This window comes from Pseudoliparis swirei, chromosome 15 (assembly GCF_029220125.1).
Source record: "Pseudoliparis swirei isolate HS2019 ecotype Mariana Trench chromosome 15, NWPU_hadal_v1, whole genome shotgun sequence".
NCBI classification, from domain to species: domain Eukaryota; kingdom Metazoa; phylum Chordata; class Actinopteri; order Perciformes; family Liparidae; genus Pseudoliparis; species Pseudoliparis swirei.
This window is the reverse complement of record NC_079402.1, coordinates 22,129,454-22,142,923: the sequence shown is the minus strand read 5'-3', so window position 1 is coordinate 22,142,923 and position 13,470 is coordinate 22,129,454. Positions and strand designations below refer to the sequence as shown.

At 47.1% G+C, this 13,470-nt stretch overlaps 1 protein-coding gene across 2 annotated transcripts in view; it reads left to right on the top strand.

Moving 5' to 3' along the window:
* Window positions 1–361: 361 nt before the first annotated feature.
* mctp1b (multiple C2 domains, transmembrane 1b) overlaps window positions 362–13,470 on the top strand; it is a 28,092-nt gene continuing 14,983 nt past the window's right edge. Inside the window, exons 1-4 of one of the 2 annotated variants that reach the window (XM_056432968.1) lie at window positions 362–704; window positions 1,522–1,664; window positions 1,807–1,886; window positions 2,942–3,062. In XM_056432968.1, coding sequence (XP_056288943.1) covers window positions 596–704; window positions 1,522–1,664; window positions 1,807–1,886; window positions 2,942–3,062 — 453 coding nt within the window. In that variant the 5' untranslated portion in view covers window positions 362–595. The remainder of the gene's footprint in view (window positions 705–1,521; window positions 1,665–1,806; window positions 1,887–2,941; window positions 3,063–13,470) is intronic. The other variant, XM_056432967.1, reaches the window with a different exon arrangement.

Genomic DNA, 13,470 nt, shown 5'->3' with positions numbered 1-13,470 from the left:
GAACGCGTCCGTAGAACCCTGTTGCATCATGGGAGATGCACAGGAAGTCCGTTACACACTTGTTGGCCACAGCGAGAGAGAAGGATGGAAACCTGAGAGGAGGCGGCGCTCTGAGGGGAGGAGCTCTGGGGGAACATCCTGCTGGAGGCCCCGGGGACACACTCAGAGAGCCTCACTGCTCCTCCTCACTGCTCCTCCTCACTGCTCACTCCTCCTCACTCAGACCTCCTCCTCACTCAGACCTCCTCACTCCTCCTCACTGCTCCTCACTCCTCCTCACTCCTCACTCCTCCTCACTCCTCACTGCTCCTCCTCACTCCTCACTCCTCACTGCTCCTCCTCACTCCTCACTCCTCCTCACTCCTCACTGCTCCTCCTCACTCCTCACTCCTCACTCCTCCTCACTGCTCCTCACTCCTCACTCCTCCTCACTCCTCCTCACTCCTCACTTCTCACTCCTCACTCCTCCTCACTCCTCCTCACTGCTCCTCACTCCTCACTCCGTGAGCCGGTCGTGAGCGCGAGCGGCTTCGTGGACGGACGCATCGATTTGTTGGTTGATTGGTTATTGATCCGTTGGCTCCGCCCACAGCGCATGGCGGCCCCCGGCTCCTCGGGGCTCCAGAGAGCTTCAGGCTCATCGAAGTTCAGGCTGGAGGTCGAAGTGAAGAGAGGAAACCAGCTGGCCGTCAGAGACAGAGGAGGTAAGGGCCGCTCCTCCTCGCCTCCTCGCCTCCGCTCCTCCTCTCCTCCTCGCCTCCTCTCCTCCTCTCCTTCTTTCCTCGTCTCCCCTCGCCTCCTCTCCTCTCTTCTCTTCTTCTCTCCTTCTCTCCTCCTTCTCGTCTCCTCCTTCTCTCCTCCTCTCCTTCTTTCCTTCTTTCCTCCTCTCCTCCTCTCCTCCTCTCCTTCTTTCCTCCTCTCCTCCTCTCCTCCTCGCCTCCTCTCCTCCTCTCCTTCTTTCCTCCTCTCCTCCTATCCTCGTCGCTTTCTCTCTTCCTCTCCTCCTCGCCTCCTCTCCTCCTCTCCTCCTCTCCTCCTCTCCTCCTCTCCTTCTTTCCTCCTCTCCTCCTATCCTCCTCTCCTTCTCTCCTTCTCGCCTCCTCTCCTTCTCTCCTCCTTCTCGTCTCCTCTCCCCTCGCCTCTTCTCTTCTTCTCTCCTCCTCTCCTTCTTTCCTCCTCTCCTCCGCTCCTCCGCTCCTCCTCTCCTTCTTTCCTCCTCTCCTCCTATCCTCATCGCCTCCTCTCCTTCTCTCCTTCTCGCCTCCTCTCCTTCTCTCCTCCTTCTCGTCTCCTCTCCCCTCGCCTCTTCTCTTCTTCTCTCTTCTCTCTTCCTCTCCTTCTTTCCTCCTCTCCTTCTTTCCTCCTCTCCTCCTATCCTCATCGCCTTCTCTCCTTCTCGCCTCCTCTCCTCCTCTCCTCTCTTCTCTTCTTCTCTCCTCCTTCTCGTCTCCTCTCCTCCTCTCCTTCTTTCCTTCTTTCCTCCTCTCCTCCTCTCCTCCTTTCCTCCTCTCCTCCTTCCAGGCAGCAGTGATCCGTACGTGAAGCTGAAGCTGGCGGGGCGGGAGGTGTTCCGGAGCAGAACCGTCCACAAGAGCCTGAACCCGGTGTGGGAGGAGAGGACCTCGCTGGTCCTGGACTGCCTGAGCGAGCCCCTGTGTGTGAAGGTGAGGACTCAACATAGGGCCCGGGCCCCTTGAACGGGCCCCCGGGTGAACACGAGGGGCCGATTCCTGTGAGAGAAGAAATGCTGATGAAGAAATATGTTTTCATTTAAGATTTATTTTTGACTGGTTGATCCTCCTGCAGGTGTTCGATTACGACTTCGGGCTCCAGGACGACTTCATGGGCTCGGCCCGCCTCCCGCTGGAGGCCCTGGAGCAGAACAGGTACCTCTGGTTGTATAGAAGTCTACGCCTCATGTGTTAAAGCTGCATTCTCTCTCCTGACCACCAGGGGGCGACTCCTCTGGTTGTATAGAAGTCTATGCTTCATGTGTTAAAGCTGCATTCTCTCTCCTGACCACCAGGGGGCTCCTCTGGTTGTATAGAAGTAGATGATTCATGTGTTAAAGCTGCATTCTCTCTCCTGATCACCAGGGGGCGACTCCTCTGGTTGTATAGAAGTCTATGCTTCATGTGTTAAAGTTGCATTCTCTCTCTTGACCACCAGGGGGCTCCTCTGGTTGTATAGAAGTCTATGCTTCATGTGTTAAAGCTGCATTCTCTCTCCTCACCACCAGGGGGCGACTCCTCTGGTTGTATAGAAGTCTATGCTTCATGTGTTAAAGCTGCATTCTCTCTCCTGACCACCAGGGGGCGACTCCTCTGGTTGTATAGAAGTATATGCTTCATGTGTTAAAGCTGCATTCTCTCTCCTGATCACCAGGGGGCGACTCCTCTGGTTGTATAGAAGTATATGCTTCATGTGTTAAAGCTGCATTCTCTCTCCTGACCACCAGGGGGCTCCTCTGGTTGTATAGAAGTCTATGCTTCATGTGTTAAAGCTGCATTCTCTCTCCTGACCACCAGGGGGCGACTCCTCTAGTTGTATAGAAGTCTATGCTTCATGTGTTAAAGCTGCATTCTCTCTCCTGACCACCAGGGGGCGACTCCTCTAGTTGTATAGAAGTCTATGCTTCATGTGTTAAAGCTGCATTCTCTCCTGACCACCAGGGGGCTCCTCTGGTTGTATAGAAGTCTATGCTTCATGTGTTAAAGCTGCATTCTCTCTCCTGATCACCAGGGGGCGACTCCTCTAGTTGTATAGAAGTCTATGCTTCATGTGTTAAAGCTGCATTCTCTCTCCTGACCACCAGGGGGCTCCTCTGGTTGTATAGAAGTATATGCTTCATGTGTTAAAGCTGCATTCTCTCTCCTGACCACCAGCGGGCGACTCCTCTGGTTGTATAGAAGTCTCTGCTTCAGTCTTTCCCGTGTTGCAGGACTATCCCCGTCACTCTGGCGCTGAAGGACCCCCACCACCCGGACGAGGACCTGGGCTCCGTGGACCTGGTCCTGGTTCTGACCCCTTCAGGTCCGGTGGAGGAGTGTCGGGACTCGGCGGTACGTCTGCTGCTCGTCTTCAGCCTCATGAATGATGAGTTATTTAACGGGAGTTCATTCTTCTTCTGTGGTTTCTTCGAGGAGCTCTGGTCTTCACTGGCTTCATGATTTTAGAATCAACAGGAAGTCGTTTGTTGTGTTTTTATTTTGTTGTTTCTAGGGCTGTCAGCGTTAACGCGTTAATCTATGCGATTAATTTGGCCACGATTAACACACTAAAATATTTTAACGCAATTAACGCAACTTTGTTTACTTCCGGTGTCGTTGAAGTTGTTTCACTCCTCTGAGTGTCAAGCCGCGGCAGTCCGCCTCCTTCCTCCCGTCTGCTCCGCGATATTCACAGAGAAGCAGAGGGCGACGTGTCGGTGACGCGGGGCGGAAGGTGAAGGGGACTTTGTTGTTGCTCCGCCCGATGCGCGCGCAGACACGCCGGCATGGAGCTCTGCGGCGAGACGGAGAGAAGAGAAGAGTGACCGACACTAGAGACAGAATGACATGCTGCTGGAGAGACGACCAACAACAGACGTTTAGTTTAATAAAGAACAAAGACGTCTCTAAGGAAAGAACCGTACATTACTTCTGCTGGAGAGACGACCAACAACAGACGTTTAGTTTAATAAAGAACAAAGACGTCTCTAAGGAAAGAACCGTACATTACTTCTGCTGGAGACGACCAACAACAGACGTTTAGTTTAATAAAGAACAAAGACGTCTTGAAGGAAAGAACCGTACATTACTTCTGCTGGAGAGACGACCAACAACAGACGTTTAGTTTAATAAAGAACAAACACGTCTCTAAGGAAAGAACCGTACATTACTTCTGCTGGAGAGAAGACCAACAACAGACGTTTAGTTTAATAAAGAACAAAGACGTCTAAGGAAAGAACCGTACATTACTTCTGCTGGAGAGACGACCAACAACAGACGTTTAGTTTAATAAAGAACAAAGACGTCTCTAAGGAAAGAACCGTACATTACTTCAGCTGGAGAGACGACCAACAACAGACGTTTAGTTTAATAAAGAACAAAGACGTCTTGAAGGAAAGAACCGTACATTACTTCTGCTGTAGAGACGACCAACAACAGACATTTAGTTTAATAAAGAACAAACACGTCTCTAAGGAAAGAACCGTACATTACTTCTGCTGGAGACGACCAACAACAGACGTTTAGTTTAATAAAGAACAAAGACGTCTCTAAGGAAAGAACCGTACATTACTTCTGCTGTAGAGACGACCAACAACAGACGTTTAGTTTAATAAAGAACAAAGACGTCTCTAAGGAAAGAACCGCATTACTTCTGCTGGAGAGACGACCAACAACAGACGTTTAGTTTAATAAAGAACAAAGACGTCTCTAAGGAAAGAACCGTACATTACTTCTGCTGGAGCGACGACCAACAACAGACGTTTAGTTTAATAAAGAACTAAGACGTCTAAGGAAAGAACCGTACATTACTTCTGCTGGTGGTACGACCAACAACAGACGTTTAGTTTAATAAAGAACAAAGACGTCTCTAAGGAAAGAACCGTACATTACTTCTGCTGGAGACGACCAACAACAGACGTTTAGTTTAATAAAGAACAAAGACGTCTCTAAGGAAAGAACCGTACATTACTTCTGCTGGAGAGACGACCAACAACAGACGTTTAGTTTAATAAAGAACAAAGACGTCTCTAAGGAAAGAACCGTACATTACTTCTGCTGGAGAGACGACCAACAACAGACGTTTAGTTTAATAAAGAACAAAGACGTCTCTAAGGAAAGAACCGTACATTACTTCTGCTGAAGACGACCAACAACAGACGTTTAGTTTAATAAAGAACAAAGACGTCTCTAAGGAAAGAACCGTACATTACTTCTGCTGAAGAGACGACCAACAACAGACGTTTAGTTTAATAAAGAACAAAGACGTCTCTAAGGAAAGAACCGTACATTACTTCTGCTGTAGAGACGACCAACAACAGACGTTTAGTTTAATAAAGAACAAAGACGTCTCTAAGGAAAGAACCGTACATTACTTCTGCTGTAGACGACCAACAACAGACGTTTAGTTTAATAAAGAACAAAGACGTCTCTAAGGAAAGAACCGTACATTACTTCTGCTGGAGAGCCGACCAACAACAGACGTTTAGTTTAATAAAGAACAAAGACGTCTCTAAGGAAAGAACCGTACATTACTTCTGCTGGAGAGCGACCAACAACAGACGTTTAGTTTAATAAAGAACAAAGACGTCTCTTGAAGGAAAGAACCGTACATTACTTCTGCTGAGAGCGACCAACAACAGACGTTTAGTTTAATAAAGAACAAAGACGTCTCTAAGGAAAGAACCGTACATTACTTCTGCTGGAGGCGACCAACAACAGACGTTTAGTTTAATAAAGAACAAAGACGTCTCTAAGGAAAGAACCGTACATTACTTCTGCTGGAGAGACGACCAACAACAGACGTTAATTTAATAAAGAACAAAGACATCTCTAAGGAAAGAACCGTACATTACTTCTGCTGAGAGGCGACCAACAACAGGCGTTTAGTTTAATAAAGAACAAAGACGTCTCTAAGGAAAGAACCGTACATTACTTCTGCTGGAGAGACGACCAACAACAGACGTTAGTTTAATAAAGAACAAAGACGTCTCTAAGGAAAGAACGTACATTACTTCTGCTGGAGGCGACCAACAACAGGCGTTTAGTTTAATAAAGAACAAAGACGTCTAAGGAAAGAACCGTACATTACTTCTGCTGGAGAGCGACCAACAACAGGCGTTTAGTTTAATAAAGAACAAAGACGTCTCTAAGGAAAGAACCGTACATTACTTCTGCTGAGAGACGACCAACAACAGACGTTTAGTTTAATAAAGAACAAAGACGTCTCTAAGGAAAGAACCGTACATTACTTCTGCTGGAGAGACGACCAACAACAGACGTTTAGTTTAATAAAGAACAAAGACGTCTCTAAGGAAAGAACCGTACATTACTTCTGCTGTAGAGGCGACCAACAACAGACGTTAGTTTAATAAAGAACAAAGACGTCTCTAAGGAAAGAACCGTACATTACTTCTGCTGGAGACGACCAACAACAGACGTTTAGTTTAATAAAGAACAAAGACGTCTTGAAGGAAAGAACCGTACATTACTTCTGCTGAGAGGCGACCAACAACAGACGTTTAGTTTAATAAAGAACAAAAGGCGTCTCTAAGGAAAGAACCGTACATTACTTCTGCTGGAGACGACCAACAACAGACGTTTAGTTTAATAAAGAACAAAGACGTCTCTAAGGAAAGAACCGTACATTACTTCTGCTGGAGGCGACCAACAACAGACGTTTAGTTTAATAAAGAACAAGGCGTCTCTAAGGAAAGAACCGTACATTACTTCTGCTGAGAGGCGACCAACAACAGACGTTTAGTTTAATAAAGAACAAAAGGCGTCTCTAAGGAAAGAACCGTACATTACTTCTGCTGGAGAGACGACCAACAACAGACGTTTAGTTTAATAAAGAACAAAGACGTCTCTAAGGAAAGAACCGTACATTACTTCTGCTGGAGGACGACCAACAACAGACGTTTAGTTTAATAAAGAACAAAAGACGTCTTGAAGGAAAGAACCATTACATTACTTCTGCTGGAGGCGACCAACAACAGACGTTTAGTTTAATAAAGAACAAAAGGCGTCTCTAAGGAAAGAACCGTACATTACTTCTGCTGGAGAGGCGCAACAACAGGCGTTTAGTTTAATAAAGAACAAAGGCGTCTCTAAGGAAAGAACCGTACATTACTTCTGCTGGAGGCGACCAACAACAGACGTTTAGTTTAATAAAGAACAAAGACGTCTCTAAGGAAAGAACATACATTACTTCTGCTGCTGGAGGCGACCAACAACAGGCGTTTAGTTTAATAAAGAACAAAGACGTCTCTAAGGAAAGAACCGTACATTACTTCTGCTGAGAGACGACCAACAACAGACGTTTAGTTTAATAAAGAACAAAGACGTCTCTAAGGAAAGAACCGTACATTACTTCTGCTGGAGAGACGACCAACAACAGACGTTTAGTTTAATAAAGAACAAAGACGTCTCTAAGGAAAGAACCGTACATTACTTCTGCTGGAGAGACGACCAACAGACGTTTAGTTTAATAAAGACAAAAGACGTCTCTAAGGAAAGAACCGTACATTACTTCTGCTGGAGAGACGACCAACAACAGACGTTTAGTTTAATAAAGAACAAAGACGTCTCTAAGGAAAGAACCCGACACTACTTCTGCTGAGAGACACCAACAGACGTGTTTAATAAAGAACAAAGGCGTCTCTAAGGAAAGAACCGTACATTACTTCTGCTGTAGAGACGACCAACAACAGACGTTTAGTTTAATAAAGAACAAAGACGTCTCTAAGGAAAGAACCGTACATTACTTCTGCTGGAGAGACGACCAACAACAGACGTTTAGTTTAATAAAGAACAAAGACGTCTCTAAGGAAAGAACCGTACATTACTTCTGCTGGAGAGGCGACCAACAGACGCGTTTAATAATAACAGACGTCAAGGAAACAACCGTACATTACTTCTGCTGGAGAGACGACCAACAACAGACGTTTAGTTTAATAAAGAACAAACACGTCTCTAAGGAAAGAACCGTACATTACTTCTGCTGTAATCTGGTGCGATAGAGAACATGACAGGGGGGCGGGGCCTCACCCTGATAGAATGGTGGGGAAACACTGGGATGTGTCATATGCAAAAGACTTTAAAAGGTGAATTTACATGTTTTTGTAAAATCGAGAAAATGCCCCAGACTCCAGAGGGTTAACATTACACATTTGTCAGTTTACCAAGGCTGAAGAAACAATTTATCATCCACGATATTAAATACCTCGCTGGCACTTTATAGGTAGGAGCCTCTCTGAAAACACAGCTCTGTGTGAAGTTTTGTCTTTAAAAAGAATACAATTAAACAAGTGTCTAAAATACACGCTGTCTGAAGGGATTACTCGTTCATTTAGAAGATTTAGTCTTCATTAATCGCGATTAATCGCGATTAATGAATTTCAAAATGTGCGATTAATTAGTTACATTTTTTTAATCGATTGACAGCCCTAGTTGTTTCATGAAGTGAATTAAACTCATCTGGAGGATTCATTTGAAGCACCGCGTCACGGTGCGCCTCTAGTGGCCAACACGAGTAGTACAACAACAATGTGTTTTACACAGAAAAAAATAAATAATTAACTGTTTGGATGATTATCCTCAAAACCTTCGTTTCCCATTTAAAATAAATGAAAGACAAAAATACATTAAAAGAAACTTTAATTTTAAGATATTAAAAAAATTCTGAAACTCTTAAAAAGTGAAAATATAAATTGCATTTAAATGTAAACGTCTAGTTACATTTATTTGCTTCCGTCCTAGAAGCTGATCAGAGACGTTCATGTATATATATATATTAAATACATTAATATTTAATTCATCATCGGTATCTGAAATCAACAGAAATCCCATGAGGACGAGCTCAGAGATGAAGAGTCATTAGAGATAACGAGGTCTTCCTCAGTTGTTCCCTGTGAGTCTAGCTTCAGATGCTTCATCTTAAAGCGACAGTACGCCTTGTTTCACTTCCTAGATAGGACCCTGTCCTCTGGCGCCCCCTCCTGGTACCAGTTGAAATAATGTATTTTAATGTATATTCAGACATCGCTGCTCAGGAGGTCCTGGAAACGATCCACGAAGGTAAATCCCCGTCTTCGTCATCATCATCGTCACCTTCGCCTTCATCGTGGTCTCAGCTCTCGTGATCGGTTCCTCCGTGAATCAACAGCGTCAAACATCGTGTGTTTCCTGCTCCTTGAAGTACTACGTTCACGTGCACTAAAGTACTACGTTCACGTGCACTAAAGTACTACGCTCACATGCACTAAAGTACGACGCTCACGTGCACTAAAGTACTACGTTCACGTGCACTAAAGTACTACGCTCACGTGCACTAAAGTACGACGCTCACGTGCACTAAAGTACTACGCTCACGTGCACTAAAGTACTACGCTCACGTGCACTAAAGTACTACGCTCACGTGCACTAAAGTACTACGTTCACGTGCACTAAAGTACGACGCTCACGTGCACTAAAGTACTACGCTCACGTGCACTAAAGTACAGCTAACGTAACGTGCACTAAAATGCAGCTCACGTGCACTAAAGTACGACGCTCACGTGCACTAAAGTATGACGCTCACGTGCACTAAAGTACTACGCTCACGTGCACTAAAGTACGACGTTCATGTGCACTAAAGTACGACGCTCACGTGCACTGAAATGCCTATACGCTCACGTGCACTAAAGTACTACGTTCACGTGCACTAAAGTACGACGCTCACGTGCACTAAAGTACTACGTTCACGTGCACTAAAGTACGACGCTCACGTGCACTAAAGTATGACGCTCACGTGCACTAAAGTACTACGCTCACGTGCACTAAAGTACGACGTTCATGTGCACTAAAGTACGACGCTCACGTGCACTAAAGTACTACGCTCACGTGCACTAAAGTACGACGTTCACGTGCACTAAAGTACGACGCTCACGTGCACTAAAGTACTACGCTCACATGCACTGAAGTACGACGTTCACGTGCACTAAAGTACTACGTTCACGTGCACTAAAGTACTACGTTCACGTGCACTAATGTACTACGCTCACGTGCACTAAAGTACTACGTTTGTGTGTCTCTCTGTGTGTGTGTGTGTGTCTCTGTGTCTGTGTGTGTGTGTCTGTGTGTGTCTCTGTGTGTCTCTGTGTGTGTGTCTCTGTGTGTGTGTGTGTGTCTGTGTGTGTCTCTGTGTGTGTCTCTGTGTGTGTCTCTGTGTGTGTCTGTGTGTGTCTGTGTGTCTCTGTGTGTGTATCTCTGTGTGTGTGTGTGCTCTGTGTGTGTGTGTGTGTGTGTATATGTCTCTGTGTGTCTCTGTGTGTGTCTCTGTGTGTGTGTGTGTCTCTGTGTGTGTGTGTCTCTTTGTGTCTCTGTGTGTCTCTGTGTGTGTGTCTATATGTGTGTCTCTGTGTCTCTATGTGTCTCTATGTGTGTCTCTGTGTGTGTGTGTATGTGTCTCTGTGTGTCTCTGTGTGTCTCTGTGTGTGTATCTGTGTGTCTCTGTGTCTCAGTGTGTTTCTGTGTGTGTCTCTGTGTGTGTATCTGTGTGTCTCTGTGTCTCAGTGTGTCTCTGTGTCTCTGTGTGTGTGTGTCTATGTGTGTCTCTGTGTGTGTGTGTGTGTCTCTGTGTGTGTGTGTGTGTGTGTCTATGTGTGTCTCTGTGTGTGTGTGTGTGTGTGTCTCTGTGTGTCTCTGTGTGTGTGTGTCTCTGTGTGTGTGTCTCTGTGTGTGTCTCTGTGTGTGTGTGTGTCTGTCTGTGTGTGTGTGTGTGTCTCTGTGTGTGTCTCTGTGTGTGTGTCTCTGTGTGTGTCTCTGTGTGTGTGTGTGTGTGTGTCTTGTTAAGAGAGACGCGTACGTGAACCGATTCGGTCGCCTTCGGGTGGGAGACGGAAAGAAAAGTCACGCCGCTTCTTCTCGTGTAGGGGAACCGGGGAGAGGAGGCAGGGAGAGGACAGACGAGACAGGAGAGGAGAGATGGAGAAGGTTTGAGGTGAGTCGGCTCACACGGGTACTTTATTGAGGAAATAATCGTGCTCTAAGGACAGGCGTGTAGCAAACTGTCGTAAAAGCCGTCGGCGCAGCCAGGCGCAGCGCGTCTGTAGCTGCTAACCTGTCGCACTGGAGAGACACGGGTCCCACTGGTCACGATGCCTGCCTCTCTTCTGACGGCGGCCCCGTCACGGTATCCTCGCCTGCAGCTGAGGAGGGAAACTCGAAGCGGCGGGCGAGAACCGAGTTAAGGAAAGGAGGCGGAGATCAGTAACTCCTCTATATGATTCTCGATCGTTCGGGCCTGATGAAGCGGCAGCGCGTGCACCCTCGACAGTGGTTGCTGTTTGGCTCGGTAGCGCGACACCCCTAGATGATGTCAGATCGATCTCGCGGAGGAAAGCGCTGTGTATTCAATTATCTGGTCTCCTCCCAGCCCGCTCGGCGGTACAAGGCTCGTGGGCGGCTGGCGGACACTTATTAATATTCTTATTCTTAGGACAAACTCCGGCGACGAGGAGACTCGGTGTTCTGAGTCCCTCTCTTGATCCCAGAACCAACCACGGCTGGGGTGTCCTGTGTGGCCTTTGGCGGGGCCGGGGCCGTTGGGCTGCCCTTTTTGCTTTTGGGGCCGGGCCCGGGTGTGGTCCCCGGGGCCCCGGTTTTTGGTTCCTGGGGGGGGGGCTCGGGGGCGGGGTTTGGGGGGGGCTTTTTTTCTTTTTTGGGCCTTTGGGGCTGGGGTTTCGGGTTTTTCTCGGGGGCCCCCGGTGGCCGGGGGTCCCCGGGGGGGGTTTTTTTTTTTTAAAAAGCCGGGGTTACCCAGGGGTGGGGGGAAATATTTTTCCCTTGGGGGGGAGAGGCCGGGGGAAGGGGTTTGGAGAAAATGGGGCGGGGGGGTCCCCCGGGCCCCCTTTTTGGGTTTCCTCTGGGCAAAAGGTGAAAGAAAAGGTCGGGGGACCAGAGTGGTAAGGACGGGGGCCGCCCGGGTTTTTTTCCCAAAGGGGTAACTCCCAAAAAGGGGTCCCAAACCGAGAAAAGAAAGACTCAAACCTTTTTTTCAAAAAAGGGTAACCCCGGGTCAAAAGGGTGGTTCTTTCCGGGGCCCCGCAAACAACAATTAAAACCCTTTTTCAAAAACTCCCCAAAGCCCCCCCCCTTTTTTTCCTGTCGTCACCTTTATACCCCCTTATTTTAGGAATCCGTCCCCTCTTTGGGGTCTTTTATCCCCCCCCCTTTTCCGAGAGGTTCGGGAGACCTCTCCCCCAATCAAAGGGGGATGTTGTCCCGGGAGTGACTGGTCATGGTGACCGTGGGGTGTCCCCTTACCTCGGCCGGGTCCCTCTTTTGCCTTTGCCTGGTGGCCCCCGACATAAAAAAACTCAAGGGGTCAGGAACAGAAATTTGGGAGCAATATTTTATCAAAAGAAGAAAGGGATTAACAAAGAACCATTTTTTTTATAAAATTCCCTTGGCCCTTTGGCAAAAGGGGCCCAAACCCAAAAAACCTCTTCTTTGAATAAAGAGGTGCAAATGTCCGGGGGGGGTGGTTCGAGCCGGGAAACCCCCTTGACCCCTCAGGACCCTGTTCTGTCACACCTGGCCCTCCTTATCGTCCCCTGGTCGAGCTTTCTCTGATTTTAAGACTCCCCTGTCCCCCTGAGGGTTTGTTTTTTCCCTTTTGGTTTAGAAGGGAAGGGGGGTCCCTTTGACTGTTTTTTCTCCCCCCTTATTTTCCCGGCCTGGCCCCTTTCTTTAATCCCAAAAAATTGAATTTGTCCCATTCAACACCCTCTCGGTTTTTTGATAAAAACCTTTTAAATTCCAATTATTTTATAAAAGGGACTTAATCTGTTTCCCTTAATCAGTTTTGTGTTAACCCGATACCCCTCCCCCTTTTCGGATTGCCCGAACTTAACATCAAAACCTGAATTATGCCTCAACCAAAATCATGTTTAAAAAAACCAAAATAAAACTAAACCTTGAAAACCTTGAAATGTCTAAAATGTACCTAAATACAAGCATTCCATTTTTTTTTTTTTTTTCCCAATGACTGTCCCCTTGGTACTCCTCCATTGTCCCGTGTCTTTCCCCTCTTGTACCAAAATCCATAGTAAAAAATCAACCCAAAATTCTTGATTTGTTTACCCAAAGCCAATATTCCTTCTAGCAAACTGTCCTACCGCTGTGTTAACCGGGGTCTCTTCACAACCCTCTGCACAGTCAATTGATTCCTTTCAACCCTCTGTAAATTACATTGACCCCCGGTCGAACATTATTCAAAAGGTCACACCCTCTCCCGGTCCTCGTAAAAACTTGGGGGTACCCCATGTCGTTTTCCTGGTTGTCACTCCCCCCCGTGAACCCCAATGTCGATTTGTTCCCTCGGTCCTTATCCCGTGGGGGCCTGCTTCCGGGCAGGTCAGCCGGGTTCTCAAAACCCTTGGCCTTGGGGGGGATCCGTGACTCTGTCTTGATCCCCGGTGAGGTCGGAAGTCACTGACCCTGCCGGTCTTCGGAAACGGTCACTGGTTCGGGTACGGTGCCTGCAGGGCTTCTCTCGATCTTTCGTCCGGCTTCCTGGTGGGGGCCAACGCCTGGCCTGCTTCAGGGATTCATGGGCCCCTTTGGGGCGGGGGTTGAATTGTCGTCCAGGGTGAGTGGGAAAACAATCACGCTTTGTTTCAAAAAAAAACGAAACTGGTTCTGTTACAATTTAATGCAGTTTTTTTTTTTTTTTTTAAATAAAAAGGGAAAATTTAAAATTAAAATATTAAAATTTAAT